General features: G+C 59.0%; 2 protein-coding genes across 2 annotated transcripts; one reads left to right on the top strand and one right to left on the bottom strand.

The window, feature by feature from the left end:
- The first annotated feature begins 1,316 nt into the window (after positions 1-1,316).
- Positions 1,317-4,579, top strand: CUNH14orf180 (chromosome unknown C14orf180 homolog). Its single transcript, XM_008057490.1, has 4 exons — positions 1,317-1,427; positions 3,371-3,500; positions 3,930-3,965; positions 4,374-4,579. Exons 1-4 carry the CDS (start codon positions 1,317-1,319, stop codon positions 4,577-4,579), a joined length of 483 nt encoding a protein of 160 aa, XP_008055681.1.
- A 3,780-nt stretch (positions 4,580-8,359) lies between these two features.
- TMEM179 (transmembrane protein 179) lies at positions 8,360-14,467 on the bottom strand. The gene is made up of 4 exons (XM_008057493.1): positions 14,337-14,467; positions 12,437-12,574; positions 10,643-10,721; positions 8,360-8,539 (listed from the first exon to the last, which is right to left on the bottom strand). Exons 1-4 carry the CDS (start codon positions 14,465-14,467, stop codon positions 8,360-8,362), a joined length of 528 nt encoding a protein of 175 aa, XP_008055684.1.
- Positions 14,468-15,175: the final 708 nt, after the last annotated feature.

The following is a 15,175-nucleotide window of genomic DNA, read 5'->3' as shown; positions in this document are numbered from 1 at the left end:
CCTCCAGGCAGCCTGGGGAACCCTGGAGGAGTGGTGCCTGTGGACGGAGCAGACCCATGAAAGGGGGCGGGGTCCTTGGAGTAGGAAAGACCCAAGGACACCAGTCAGGAAATGTGGGCAGCGGCCCCACACAGAGACAGAGAGGCTGAGAGAAACATATAGGGGGAGGCAGAGAGGTAAAGAGGAGACAGAGAGACACAGAGAGATAGAGTCAGAGACAGAGAGGCAGAGAGATAGAGGCAGAATCAGAGACAGAGATACAAGACAGAATTAGAGACAGAGGACAGAGAGATAGAGAGACAGAATCAGAGACAGAGAGACAACAAGACAGAGAGATAGAGACCGAATCAGAGACAGAGAGACGCAGAGAGATAGAGACAGAATCAAAGATAGACAGAGAGAGACAGGGAAATAGAGACAGAATCAGAGACAGAGAGAGGTAGAGGGATACAGATAAAATCAGAGACTGAGAGAAATAGAGGCAGGGAGATACAGAAAGAATCAGAGACAGAGGCAGAGAGATAGAGACAGAGACAGAGAGAGGCAGAGAGGTAGAAACAGAATCAGGGACAGAGAGGCAGAGAGAGATAGAGAGATAGAGACAGAATCAGAGACAGAGAGGCAGAGAGAGACAGAATCAGAGAAAAAGGCAGAGACAGAAAAATAGGAACAGAGACAAGAACAGAGAGAGAGGGATAGAGATAGGGATCGAGACAGAGAAACAGAAAGATAGAGAGACAGACAGAAAGAGAATCAGACAGGGAGTAAGACAGAGACAGAAAGAGACAGAGAGATGAGGCAAAGAGGGAAAGACAGTGAGTCTGCAGTGCCAAGGGGTGGCCCTGGGAGCTCAGTTTACCCACCAGTACCAGCCCTGGGATGGATGTGACCCTGGGAAACCTTTCTTGGCCTGGCCGTAGGTCTCTGAGCATTCACAGCCCGGGGCCCTGCTGAAAGGTGGAGCAGAGTTGTCTAGCAGGCTTGTCTGCGATCTCAAGGAATGGCAGTGACAACAGTGGCATGTGGTCTCCCCATCACAGAGGGCAGGGGTCAGACCAGGCAGGCCCGGTACCACATTACGCAGCCATTAATGCTGGTCATGGCAGCGGGGACATTGCTCCAGACAGTGCTAGGAGCACCAGGAGGACCCACAGTGCCCACCTGTCAGCGAGGACGACCACAGCGGGGATGGGGGAGCAGGGGACGCGGAGCACTGGCTTCTGGAGGGGGTTTCGCCTCCCTTTATTTCTATTCCACTGAGTGTTGCTGGTGTGATCAACAATGTCTTTGCTCGTCTTAGGACCATGATTCGGTAGATGAGGACTGTGGCACGAGCCTTGAACCCTGACGCTCGTCCAGAGACACCACGCAAGACCAGAAAGAATGAGGAGCCTGCGTGGGGCACACAGGCCCCGAGGGCCAAGAGGGTAAGGCCCACCACCCAGACCGGGCTCCACGGCTAGACTTCCATGAGGCAGAGGGGGTAGGCCTGGTCCCTGCTTACTCCCAGCGGTCCTCGCCCCAGGAGTGGGTGACTTGGGAGGTGTGGTCTGATGGAAGGGCATGGGGGCCCAGGTGGGTCACCGCAGGACTAAAGGGACAGAGGGAGGCCAGGGTGGCTCTGCATGGCATCAAGCCAGGGTCTGGGGTGGGAGCAGTATGGAAAGCTGAGAGGGAGAACTGGCCACCCCAACAAGTGGGAGGGACAAGCAGGGGTGCTGGGTGGAGGCAGAGGAAGTAGGAGCCACGGGGGCTGGGGAGCTGGGCAGCCAGGGAGGAGGGTGGAGAGAGGACAAACCCAGGCTGTCGCCAAGACCTAGGGCTAGGGTTAGAGCTTGGGTTAGGGTTAAGGGTAGGGCTAGGGTTAGGGTTAGGGTCAGGGTCAAGGTTAGGGTTTGGGTTTGGGTTAAGGCTAGGGTTAGAGTAATGTTTAAGGTTATGGTTAGGGTTAGGGCTGATGTTAGGGTTAAAGTTAGGGTTAGGTTAGGGGTTAGGGTTAGGGCTAGGGTTAAGATTGGGGTCGGGCAGGGGTTCGTTTCAGGGCTACGTTTAAGGTTAGTTTTGGGGTTAGTGCTAGGGTTCGGGAATTTGGTTGTGTTTAGGTGTAGGGTTTTGACTTAAGGTTAGGATTAGTGGTTGGGTTTAGAGCTGTGTTTAGGGTTAACGTTATGGGTTATGGTTGTGTTAGCAATACTTTTAGGGATTATAGTCTAGGTAGCGTTTGTAGAGTTAGGTTTAGTCTTAGAGTTATGGCTAATAATATGGTTAGGGTTAGGATCATATGTAGATATATGGTTAGTATTAGGGGTAGTAATTAGGGGATTGGGTTAGGCTTTCGCTTAAGGTTATCGATGGCGTTAATCTTAGTTTTACTGTGAATTTGCGGTTAGGTTAGGGTTAGAGCTTGTGTTAGGGTTAGGGCTCAGGTTCAAGTTATGGCAATGGCTAGAGTGTTGTTTAGGGTTAGCATTAGAGTTAGTGTTATTGCTAAGTCTATGTTTATCACTAGGGCTAGGGTTTGGTTAGGGTAGGATGAGGGTGAGGTTGAGTGTGAAGAAATATTCAGTTCTGGACTAAGTGGGAGCCAAAAGGGCTTGTAGCTGGGCAGCCAGGGTGTTGGGCATTGGAGCAGGAAGAGGGTGAGTGAGTATTATAGGCCAGGGTAGTCACCAAGAGCTAGGATTAATGCTGGGGCGTTTCCCCCCTCAATACCCATTCACATTCCCTAAACATCCTAGACAGGGTTAAAGAGGAGGGTCCCATTGCATTCAGGCTGCCCCTCAAGAGGAAAGCAGTGGACAGAAGGGGTTAGGTCTGAGCTTCCCAGCTGCGCCTGTCCAGGCTCTGCCCCTCCCCTGACCACCAAGTATGACAGGCCCAGCATGTCCCCACAAGCAGGCATGAAGGTCACAGGCTCCATGACAGTGCTGCTCAGCCTGGCCTCCTCCCCATCAATCACTGATCTCTCCTCACCTGGGCATAAGAGTGAAGCCTCTTGCTTGAACCTCCTGCCCAAGAACTCAGAAGGTAGTGTGTGCAGCCTTGGAGGACGCTGACATGAGACGGTCCTCACTGGAGGCTGGCTGTGACCATCAGCAGCATTCACATCAGTGCAGTTGTCATGACTCACCATGAAATTATTGGGGACCCCTCGGGGTGCGGGGACAGAGTCTGGGCTGAGACCCGGTCCTGCTGGTCACTGACCAAGTCCACTTGACATTGTTTGGGCTTCACTCCTGATGGAGCAGCTGTGAGGGGCAGATCTGGGGAGTTTCCATGCCCCCTCTGTTCCCTCCACAGAAGCCCAGAGGTGGTGTCCCATCCCTGGGGGATGGGGCTTATGGCCTGTCTGCCTCCTGCTCCACCCCAGGAGAGCGACAGAAAGTGCCTCCACTCCATCCTGAGACAGAGCCGGCCAGAGTGCCACCACCACAGAGCTGAGCCACAGAGGACCTTGAGACGCGTGCGGTTCCGTGAGCCCCCAGAGGTGGCCATCCACTGTAAGGGGCGCCTATGGCCAGTTGCCAGGTTGAGGGTGGGAGTCTGGGTGGAGCCAGGTGGGGACACTGGCCTTGTCCACACCGCTATAACAGGGCCCAGGGCTGTCCGGAGGGACCCCGGTCATCTGTCTGTCTTCACAGGCAGAACCCTGGTAAAACCTGGGCCCGTGGGGTCACCTGGACACAGAGTCCCAACCTGCAGAAAGCATATATAGCTGCAGCTTCCCCGGTCATGCCTATCCTCCAGAGCAGGGGCTGGGATCCTGCCAGCGTCTGGGTCCCCCCTGTGAACTGGGCAGCTGTACCTGCCAGGACCCATCTCTGGGTCCCTGTGAGCGGGGGAGTGGGTGACAAGAGAGGGCGGGGGGTCTTAGCCAACTGAGGCGCCGTGCCCGTGCTGACTCTCCAACTCTCTGTCCTCCTTCCCAGATATCGCCAGCAGGGACGCCACAGCCACGGCAAAGGGTGAGCTCTGTGCCCTACCCCAGCTTCCCAGTGCCCTCTCTTAGGTGTAACCTGCTCCTGCTCCCTCCCCAAGGGAGTTGCCCCTGACAGGGCTGTAAGCCCTTAAAGGGGCCCCAACAGGAGTTCTTGTGACAAGAGGCCACACAGGGCTGGGAGGGGCCTGAGGCACCATCCAAGTCCCATGGGGACCATGGCGGTCACCCCCAGGGCCCCACCCAAGCACTCACTTTGATGGGCAGAGCAGAGGTGCCCAGTCCTGAGGTGGCCTCAGTGCCAACCAGCTGGGCAACAGGCGGACAGTCTGGATCCTCCCAGCCCCTCCCTGAAGCCTCAATGGGCAGGTCAAATCTCATGGGGCCTCCCTGGAGGTCAGGGCGTCTGGGCTGACCCTGCTGCTCTCTGCCCCAGTGTCCAGCTGGCCTGCACCCCGAGGTGGCTCCCTGCTCCTGCGCCTGTGCGTGTGTGTCCTGCTCATGGTGGCTCTCGGCCTGTACTGCGGCCAGAACAAGCCCGTGGCACTGGCCCTGGAGGACTTGCGAACCCGGCTGCTGGCCATCACTCTGTGCCTGCGGCATGCGGTCCTCACCTGCTGGCGCTGCCTCCTGCAGCTCTGACAGTCCTGGGCAGGCGGAGCTGCTGTGGGGAGAGCCCAGGATTTTGAGCAGGCCCAACCTCTCGAAGAGATCTCTGCCTCTGGGCCAGTCAGGGGGACCATGGAGGGCTGACTGGGAAAGAGGGAGCCGGTGGTATGAAGGTAGACACAGGGGACGGCAGGCAGCTCCCCCCCATCAGCACAGCCGCTCCTGCTTTACATGCCAGGTCCACTGAGGTTTTATTGGGAAAGGATTTGACCACCAACAGTGGGGCCCACAGGTGCCAGGACCCAGGCTTGTCATAGACCCCTCCTTCAGGGCCCTCAGTACTCCTTTGGAGCCCCTTGAGGACTGGGGTGCCCTGCCCCAGGCCTGAGGGCTGCTTGGAGGAGGCAAGCCCAGTCTTCTGCTGCTTTCTGGGCCCAGACTCCAAACCCTATGGGGAGAAATGGGTCTGGCAGTCAGCGGGTTACTTCCTCCTGCCATCCCCATGGGGCCCTTGTGGGTATCAGGGTGCTGTCCCCTGGAACCCGGACTGGTCTGATCTCCCCACTCAGCTTCATGAGTCTGGAAAGGTCCCAGGGGAGGATCCCTGGGCTGGGGGGTATGAGTGTGAACACAGAGGGACAGCCAAGGACAAGAGTCCTAGACCCACCCCAGCCTTTGAAACACGCTTTCCTGCACCCACGCAGTTAGCCAGGGGGATGCAGCTAAGCCCTGGACTCAAGCCAGCATCACCCATTAGCTGGGGGTCTGTGGGTCCCTGTGACCATGTGTGGACGTGGTTTTGTCACCTGATGGCAAGGCTGAGGGGAACCCTGGGGTGACAAACTCCAGGGGCCTTACCAGATTCTGTGTACAGGGGAAGGACCAAATGAAGCAGGAGTTCTAAGGTTAGACACAAGGAGGGACCACCCAGGGGAGACACCGGGACACTGTTCAGACAAGCATCCATCCACGGGACAGCCTGAAACTTGAGAGCGTGGCCATCCATGGCCACTTCTTATGGGGATGTTCCCCTGGGAGGAGGATGGACGGGTTATACCCCATATTTCAGATGGGGAGACAGAGGATCAGAAGGGCTAGGTGTCTCAGGGTGGTCACCACTTGGGCTCAGCCTCTCTGTGCTCAAGGCTGCCCTCAGATCCTGGTTCTGACGAGAAATGGGCTGGGGGGAATGCCACCTCGGAGGGACTGGCCTCTCCAGTTCTACAAAGGGAAGAGAAGGATAAGCCTGGATCTCTAGGTCCTGCAAAACTACGCCCCCGGTTGTCTTTGAATAAACATTGATCAAAGACATAAATCCTGAGAAATCCTTCCAAATCTGTCCTCCCGCCTGGGAGGCGCATGGGAGGTGGTAAGGCTCGAACTCGCCTCCAAATGTGCAGATTTGAAGGCCGTGGGGAGGCCGACTTCTAGCTCCCATAAGCTTCCAGAACTAAAGGAGCCCAAACCAGAATGCCACACGTCTACCCGTGAGCTGAAGACCATCTGCGACTCAGGAACAACAAGAGCAGAGGGTGGGCATGGGGGAAGTTGGGGGGCAGAGTCCTCATTGCAGCAGAGACCGCGTTTTTGTTTTCATTTTGACTTGGAGAAATAGACACATGTGCATTGAGGAATCTTTACTTTCAGTTTAGCCAGAAGTAGGGTTAAAACAAGGACTTCCATGATCACAAAGCCGGGAGAGAAGCAAAGGTGCCTTGGAAGCGTCTGCAGTGTTCCCGCCTCAGGAACGCCAGGTCACGGCCTGCACATCTCGCCTTCCTATCCAGGAGCAGCCCAGCCTCGGGTTGACCACCAGCTCCTGCCCTGCACGTCCTGAGGTCCAGCTGTCCCTTGCCTGGGCTCCCCCAGGACGATGACACCTGGGGCACCAGGAACAGCCCCAGCCCAAGGTGACCCACTTACTGCTGGGGACATGGATGACAGACTCTCAGGCTGGAAAGAGTCCCTATGTCCCATGGGGCAGGGCAGGCACGAGGGCCTGGGGAGACCGGATCAGCTTCAGGGGTATCAGACTCTGTTGAAACACCTTCCCCTGAGGCCCTGGCAGCTAGGATCCCCTGGAGATGCATCAGCCTCGCCTCTCCCTGCCTGGCCTGGGCACCCCCTGGACGGGCACCTGCCTTCACAGAGCCTGACAGGTTACCTGCTGGCCTCACTCCTGGGTCCCAGGCTGACCACCTCCACGGGCCCCTCTATCCAAGCCCAGGCCCATGTCCCATAACCCATGCCTGCTATCTGGAGACACAAACAGCCACTGGCAGTGGACAAGGTGGTCACCGACACGGGACACCAGGGGCTCTCCTGTCCCCAAGAGGGCAGGCAGCAGCAGCGGGAGGCACACAGCAGCACTAAAGCCAGGAAAGTGGTACTTGCTCTTGGGGCCATGGGGCAGGTGAGGGTGCACTCTTACATCATGGGCCCCAAGCCCTGAACTAGGACTCAGGGGAACCTGCCAGTTGGGGATTCCGGGAACCTGCAGAGGAGGGGCCCTGGGATCAGCCCTCGGTTGCTGATCACTGAGCAGAAGAAAGAGCCCAGACATGCCCCAGTTCCTCCCCTGCCCCTGAGAGAATGCCTCAGGGCAGACTCTGTGGGAAGGGAAAGCAGCCCCCTCCTCTTAGGGGCGGGACACTGGGTGCAGGAGCCCTAGGAGCTGCAGAAGGGCTGCCCAACGCCCCACCCCCTCTGAAATGTACCCCCTTCCCACCCACGAACGTGGCGTTCAAACGCACATTCACATGAATTCACCGTGCACTCTGATACACACACGTGTATGCATGGACACACCCTCCCATGACACAGGCACACCTACACACACCTTCTCTTCCACATCATATTCACACATGCACATATGCACACATACTCATGCATACATATACACTCATACCACGCACACGCCACATGCACACACACAAATCATACTCTCACCTGTACACACATGCACACATTCACACCCTCACATGCACAAGCATGTAAATTCATAACGTCACGTGCACAGTCACTCACACACACTCACATGCACAAATTCATACCTTCACATACTTACACACTTACACTCTCACACGCACACACAGTCACACCCTCACACAAACAGGCAGTCACCACCTTCTGTGCTCACTAGCTCGCACAGAGACCCTGCCATGTAGCTGGCCCACCTCTGTGTATGGTGTGTGTTCTCCTCCATCCCCTACAAGGTGATACCCTCACTCCATGGAGCCCATGTCCCCCACCTCCCTCTCCCCAGCCACACACAGACCAAGTGTACATATGGTGAGACTGCCTCCTGGGGCCTCAGAAGCCTCTCTGAGTGGATCAAGGGCTGCTCCCCAGTGCTGCAGCACTCCCCCAGGAGGGGGACACAGTCCAGGGAGGGGGCTGTCCTGGGCCGGAAGGCTGGGAGGTGCCGTGAGCTCCCCCACACTTGAGCCAGACCTCAGGTGACATGCAGAATCGGGTCCCACATACTGCTCAGGAGCAGGGACGGACGGGAGTAGTGTCAGCCACACTGGCAAGCTGGCGGGGAAACTGACAGGTCGGGGCAGGAGGGTATGATGGCCAGACAGGTCTGCGAGGCCAGCTGGACACCCTCCCCAGGCCCACTGGCCAGGTCCTGCTAGAACAGGTGTGGGGCACAGCACGAGGCCTGGGGGCGGCCCCCAGAGTCCTTCTGCACGTCCTTGCCAGGAGCCAAGGGACACAGGGGTATGTGGGGCTGAGGCCAAGGCCCAGGAGGGCCCCCAGCTTCTCTCCAGGACAAGCTGGGGCCCCAGGCTTCCCCAGCCTGCGCTGGACCTAGATGACAGCACTCCTGTCCTCTTGGAGGGAGGCCCGTGGGGACGGCCTGGCCAGCAGCAGCTCCTTCTCATGGATCAGGCTGTCCAGCAGGTCCTCCTGGCGGTAGTTGTGGTAGACTTTCAGGAAGGCCAGGGTAGTGATGGCCAGCCAGGCCAGCCACGCAGCCCAGAGGCCGAACTGTGGGGGGGGGGTGTAGGCAGACTCAGGGGGCGGCTGGACACTTGCCACTCAGAGAAACCCCCCACCATCCCAGAGCTCTTCAGAGAAAAGACAGAACACAGAGGACTGAGACTGGGGACACAGGCAGGGCCGGTGCCTGCAGACCCCGCCCCTCGAGCTTCCTCTCTGCAGCCATCATCATGTCCCAGGACTTGGTAGCCCCCTAGGAACCCTCGGGTGAAGGCCAGGTGGGGCCCTTGAGGAGCCCCTTCTTCTTGGAGGAATCCCATCTCCTGGGAGCCCCTTCTCCTGGGGGCATCCCACCTCCTGGGAGCCCCTTCTCCTGGGGAGGTCCCATCTCCTGGAAGCTCCTCCTGAGGGGGTCCCATCTCCTGGAAGATCCTTCTCCTTGAGGGGTCCCATCTCCTGGGATCCCCTTCTTCTGGGAGGGTTCCATCTCCTAGGACTCCTTCTCCTAGGGGAATCCCACCTCCTGGGAGCCCCTTCTCCTGGGGAGGTCCCATCTCCTGGAAGCTCCTCCTGGGGGGTCCCATCTCCTGGGAGATCCTTCTCCTTGAGGGGTCCTATCTCCTGGGAGCTCCTTCTGGGGGGGGTCCCATCTCCTAGGACTCCTTCTCCTGGGGGTGGTCCCATCTCCTGGCAAGGACACACAGAAAGGTCCTATCTCCTGGGAGCTCCTTCTGGGGGGGATCCCATCTCCTAGGACTCCTTCTCCTGGGGGGTCCCATCTCCTGGGAGCCCCTTCTCCTGAGAGCCCCTTCTCCTGGGGAGGTCCCATCTCCTGGGAGCGCCTCCTGGAGGGTCCCATCTCCTGGGAGCCCCCTCTTCTTCAGGGGTCCCATCTCCTGGGAGACCCTTCTCCTGGGGGTCCCATCTCCTGGGAGCTCCTTCTGGGGGATCCCATCTCCTAGGACTCCTTCTCCTGGGGGGTCCCATCTCCTGGGACCCCTTCTCCCAGGCAGCCCCTTCTCCTATGACCCCCTTCTCTAGCAGGCCCTTTTCCCAGGAGTCCCTGCTCCTGCAGCCCCCTTCTTCTGGGGCCCTTTCTCCTGATGGACACTTTCTCCTGGGCAACCCCTTCTTCTGGGAGCCTCTTCTCCCAGGATTCCTTTCTCCCAGGAGTCCCTTGTCCTGAGACCCCCTTCTCCCAGGAGCCCCTTCCCTCCCACTGCTCTGAGTGTTGAGAGTGGAGCCCCCTCCAGCCACAGAAATAAACTGACCTCACCTGCTGTTTCCAAACAGCTGAAGGGAAACAACTGAGTGAGACCCAGGCCTGAGGCACATCAGACCCCTCGCCACTGGGGCGGGTGTGTGGTCAGACCCGCTTGCGTCTGATCTAGCTGGCGCGGTTAGGTCTGAAGCGCCTTCTACTACATGTGCACTGGGGTCCCGGCTCAGCTCGGCCAAGACCCTTCACACCCACCTGATGTGCCGCGCCTCAGGGCACTCTGCCCCTGGAGAGTCCTGAGGCCGGCCACGGCCTGAGGGTCCCTCAGAGGTCAGGCCGGGTCAAGAAGTCCACACAAAGACGGTGGGCCCTGCTCAGTGTCAGAAGGAGCTGGGTGTCTGGTCTCAGTCCCCGAACCTGAGCGCGACCATCAATGTCATCTCCACTTGAGGCACAGCCAGAGGCCGGGTCCCCTCGCCCCCTCCTGGGACGCCACATCAGCTTCCCCGGAGCTGGGGACAGCCCTGAGTCTCCTACAGGGCCTGCTTAGCAGCAGCACCAGTGTCCAATCTCCTTGGCGGGCACTGGAGCTCCCAGGACCTGACACCGGTTTTGTTTCCAGCACCCCCTCTCCACACACTTCCCCCAGACCCTGCCTCAGGCCACTCCCCAAGGCTCCCCCCATTCCATATGTCAGCCCCTCCCCTCCCCACACCCACACACAAAGACCAGCTCTCCAACCCCCTCCTGCAGGAAGCCCTCCCAACGGCTCCCACAGCCTGGGTTTCCTCCGCCTGGCCGTGTCATCAATGACCTTCACCACACAGGTGCCCATTTCCTCCCTTGGACAGGGCAGGGCTCGGTGAACATCAGGTGGTGAGCGGCCTCCTCCCCAACACCACAGGCCCCCCTCCGGCAGGAAGCCCACCTACCTGGGCGATAGCAAACTGGTCGTAGAAGGCAGAGTTGTCCACATTCAGCTCCAGGTCAATGTCCTGGAGCTCTTCACAGCTGAAACGGCAAGACGCAGGGTGGAGGGTGACCACCAGCACCACCCCACACAGTGAGGAGCAGCAGGGACTTCTCTGGGACTGCGGGGAGTTGGCCTGGAGGCTTCATTGGGCAACAGGACAGGCTTCCAGGAAGAAGTCCTACAGACCCGACCCCAACCTGGCCCTGGGCGGCCGAGGACCTCAGCCCAGCCTCTGCTTTCCAGACGCTCCAGCCTCCTCCCCACTCGCAGGGCTGCAGGGGGAGGGTGGCCACGTCCAGCCTGAGGTGGGGGCAGTGTCCCCACCAACACTGTACAGAAGTTCTGCCTGTGTCACAGGGGCACGGGACCACAGACCAAATCACCCTTCATCTCCTTGAGTGGGTGGGGCCGGGCCGGGCTCCCGGGACCGGCAGGCATCACACCCCCAATGTAAAGGGTCAGGCCAGGACACATTAACCGGATTAGGATGCCCAGAGAAAGGGAGGCCCAGCACCCTAGGCACTCCTTCAAGGGGCCAGAGGATGGGGTAGGGCCTGGAAATAGTGTTCCTGGAGGTAAAGAGACTTTGAGTGTCTACCCAGGGGGCGTCCAGGGCCCAGGGTCAGTGCTAGGACCATGCAGAAGGACCAGGCACAGTGTGGAAGACCCTGAAGGGACCCCCTGCCCAGGATGCCCAAACACTGTGCTCTGTGCCCCAGGCTGCACAGAGGAGCCCAGGACCCCCAAGTGAAGGGGCAGGACAGGCAGGCCAGGTGCCGTCTTTGGCTCTGCCACCACCTGTTTTATAGTCTATGGCTCCAGGGCTGACTTAGCTTAAGGTAAGAATGTGGGCCAGGTCCAGTGGCTCATGCCTGTAATCTCAGCACTCTGAGAGACCGAGGTGGGAGGATGACCTGAGCCCAGGACTTCAAGACTAGCCTGGGCAACACAGCAAGATCTCACCTCCACGAAAGTAAATTTAAGAAATTATTCAGGCAAGGTGGTGCATGCCTGTAGCCCCAGTTGCTTGGGGGGCTGAGATGGAAGGACCGCCTGAGCCCAGGAGGTCAAGTCTGCAGTCGTGTCACTGCACTCCAGCCTGGGCAACAGAGTGAGACCCTGACTCAAAAAAAAAATTAAGAACATGGAGCCTCTGGAAGGGACCGCCAGAGGGTCCCACTTTCCAGGGTATCAGACTGGGACACAGGTGATGCCCTTTAGGGCTGGGCAGTGGGCATCCCACTTGGGAACATGGGCAGTCACCATGCACCACTATGGGCCATCCACTGGCCAGATGCTGCCACTGCTCAGAGTCCAGAGCAGGACGGAGGCCAGGGAGCCACCCATCACCCTTCCAGAAGCTTCTTCTGCCCCATTCTTCACCAACCCCACCCCTATCACCATCTTCCGAACCCTCACCCCCCAGGGCTCTGCCTCCCGTGGGCAGCACAGGGCAGAACCTCCAGGGACCAGCTGTGTGGCCTTATCGAGTCTTCCAGGGCCCTGTCATCCAAGCCCCAAGGATGACCAGCTGGAGTCTCTGGCTACCTGGGCCCATCCCCCACCCTGCATCCAGACTCCCCGACTCATGGGGACTTCCTTGTGAGAAACGGTCCTGGGGCGGGTAAGGAGCCAACCCGGTGTGCACAGGCAGGGCACAGGGGGGACTCGGGGTGGGAGTCAGAAGGGAGCACAGCCAGGCCCCAGGCAGGGGCTGCCAAGGGGGTCTCCCGGGGAGGCGGGCCAGGCGCACCTGCGGGACATGGTGCCCTTTTCGGTGATGGCATCACACCACATGGTGAAGCCCACGCTCACGATGGTGCTCGCGATGAAGACCAGGAAGACCACAAGGGCGCTGACCAGGAGGTTCAGGAAGGCGTAGAAGAAGGAGCTGCAGGCGGGGCGAGAGGGGGACATTGCGGGGCAATGTGTGACCCCCACCAAAGCTCCTCAACACCCGGGGCTTCCCCACTGGCACAGGGGGCATGGGGGCTGCTCCCCTCCCTGCACCATCCCTACCCCACGGGTGGCTCCCTGTGCTGGCCCTGGGCAGCCTGTCTCCTTCTCCCAAAGACCTGGGAGCTGAAACCCTTGTCACCACTGCTTCATAGGAGAGGCAAGGCTGAGACTAAAATCCAAGCCCGCTTGGTCCCCAGCACGGGAGCTGGCACCCACCCTGGACACGCAGGCTACCCTTCCAAAGTCGTCCACCCAGGGACCAGCAGCTGAGGTCTGAATGTCTGCAGCCCCCAAATCCATGTGCTGAAATCCTAACCCATAAGGTGGCAGTATTAGGAGGTGAGGTCTTTGGAAGGCTGGGAGGTCAGAAGGGTGGAGTCCCCCTGAAAGGGATCTGTGCCCTTGCAAAAGAGACCCCCAGAGCTCCTTTGCCCTTTCCTCCATGTGAGAACACAGCGAGAAGGTGCCATCAGGAGAAGCAGGTCCTCACCAGACAGCAAAACTGCCAGCGCCTTGACCTTGGCCTTGCAGCCTCCGGAACCAAGACAACCAACACCTGCTGTGTGTGACCCACCTGGCCTGCGGTGCTGTCAAGCAGCCATGTACGACACGGCCATCAGCACAGGTTGGCCCAGTCCTGCCTTGGGGACCTGCCTGGCAACTCTGCTCTGATCTATCCACTTAAACTTGGAAGGCCAAGCTGTGATGGGGCCCGACATGGTATGGGGGTCAGGCCCAGGGCACTGGAACCCCAAGGTAGGGCTGAGAGGGAGGTGCTTGCTTAGGGCAGGACTACCCCACCCGAGCCTCAGCCAGGGTCCACATGGCCACATCTCTGCCAGTGTCCTCTTCTGATGACACAGGACATGTGATCAGATCACCCCACACTACCATCCCCTCCTGTCTCGTCCACAAACAGCTACCATCTCTGAATTGCTTCGTCAGGATTCAAAGTCCCTGGAATAAGCTCTGGGTGGGCAGTCTGGGGTACATACTGAGGCTTTGGACGTAGGGCTGGGAGGAGAGGGACCGTCCCTCCAGTGGGACCCCTGAGAGGAATGCCCCCACAGGAGGACAGAAGCACAGAACAGGGCAGCTGAGAAAGGGCCGTGCCCAACCCTAGCCCACCCACAGGCCAACATTAGCCCCAGCGCTGTCGGTGAATCTCAGGGAAACGTCAGCAGAACCTGCTTCCAAGCGACTGAGGCACAAACAAGGTCTCCACTGAGTCTCAGCTGAGAAAACATCAACATTATCATCATCTGGCCACAATCACTACTGACTGCCACAAAGCAGGGACCGTGCACTGTCCATGGCCTGTCCTGCCATCTACTGGCCCCACGCTGGACACAGGACAGAGTGACGGAAACAAGGTGCTGATGGGAACCGGGTCACAGCACAGGTGTCCCAGGCCACCCTGCAACAGGTGGACCCCTCCAACATCTCTAGGCAACAGTTCCCAGGGTAGCTGTTGACAGGCTCAGCCCCGGCCACACCATCTTGGTGGCCACTGAGTGATGGCACAGCTGCCCAGGAATGGCAGGGCTTGAGCCACCACCTCACAGAGTCCCAGATGAAGAGAGAGGACATGGAAATGCTCTTAAAGCCATGGTCTGTGATCCCAGCAGGCACAAGAAGGACAGTGCCAACAGAACACACATGTGTACATGGGGCCCCTGAGCCTCTGTCCATACCTCACAGCCACAGATGGCTGGAGGGCGAGGACCACGTGTTGAAGAGCAACCCAGTCCCACTGGGAAGCTCCACTGTCCAAAGCTCTCTGAAGAGCAAGATGTCGGCAGCGGGAGTGCACTGGAGCGGACATGGGGCCGTCTGGGGTCCCTCTGCTGTGGGGCCATCCCATGTCCCTCTGCCACCCTGCAGGAGCTGTGTAGCAGCTCAGCACTGCACCCAGCTTTCAGAGCATGGCTCCATCATGCATGGGACTGGCCCCATGCCGCCCTGAATTTGAGCCACCCGTGTGCTGGTGTCTCCCACCTGCGCTCCAGAGCTCGCCCCGTCTCCCTCCTCTGACCTGTGAGAACCGTGGTAATGGCCCCAGGTCCTCTGGCTTCCACTGGGTTTGGCCAGCAGGGATTGCAACAGAGGTAGGAGGGCAAGGCGGGCGTTTGCTCCCAGGGCCCTCCACTGAAGTCCCGCTCCTTTTCAGCTGGCCTCTTCTACACAACCCTCCTTGCCAGGTCCCATTAGCCAGAGGTGGTGACAGGCCTACCTCCACTAACCCTGGGTGAGCCACAGTTGGGTGAGCCATCTGCTTCCAGCTGGAACCCTGATGACACAATTCTGAACCCCCAAATCCGTCTGGCCCTGGAGTCTGAATAAGGGCCCGGGGCCTATCGACACAGAGCGGGGCATATCCCAGCCCAGCACACCTCTGGGGTCTTAGACTGGCCAGTCTACCCCAGCCACAGAGAACTCGGCGGCCAGGCCTGGCCAGGCTGGAGTCCCACAGGCAGAGGTGAAGCAACAGCCCAAGCTTGGCACAGAGCTCCAGCTTGCTAGACAGTGGCAG

This window comes from Carlito syrichta, unplaced genomic scaffold (assembly GCF_000164805.1).
Source record: "Carlito syrichta isolate Samal-C Ts95f unplaced genomic scaffold, Tarsius_syrichta-2.0.1 Scaffold303035, whole genome shotgun sequence".
Lineage (NCBI taxonomy): Eukaryota > Metazoa > Chordata > Mammalia > Primates > Tarsiidae > Carlito > Carlito syrichta.
Note: the sequence above shows the minus strand (reverse complement) of the source record. Positions and strands in the feature narration are given on the sequence as shown.

Excerpts from the sequence above, each read along its gene's own strand:
- TMEM179 (XM_008057493.1), bottom strand. The coding sequence starts at position 14,467 with ATGTCCGCTCCAGTGCACTCCCGCTGCCGACATCTTGCTCTTCAGAGA. Across the intron at positions 12,575-14,336 it reads CAGCCATCTGTGGCTGTGAG|CTCCTTCTTCTACGCCTTCC; the intron begins GTATGGACAGAG and ends CCCCGCCTGCAG. Across the intron at positions 10,722-12,436 it reads AAGGGCACCATGTCCCGCAG|CTGTGAAGAGCTCCAGGACA; the intron begins GTGCGCCTGGCC and ends TTGCCGTTTCAG.
- CUNH14orf180 (XM_008057490.1), top strand. The coding sequence starts at position 1,317 with ATGAGGACTGTGGCACGAGCCTTGAACCCTGACGCTCGTCCAGAGACA. Across the intron at positions 1,428-3,370 it reads AGGCCCCGAGGGCCAAGAGG|GAGAGCGACAGAAAGTGCCT; the intron begins GTAAGGCCCACC and ends GCTCCACCCCAG. Across the intron at positions 3,966-4,373 it reads CGCCACAGCCACGGCAAAGG|TGTCCAGCTGGCCTGCACCC; the intron begins GTGAGCTCTGTG and ends TCTCTGCCCCAG.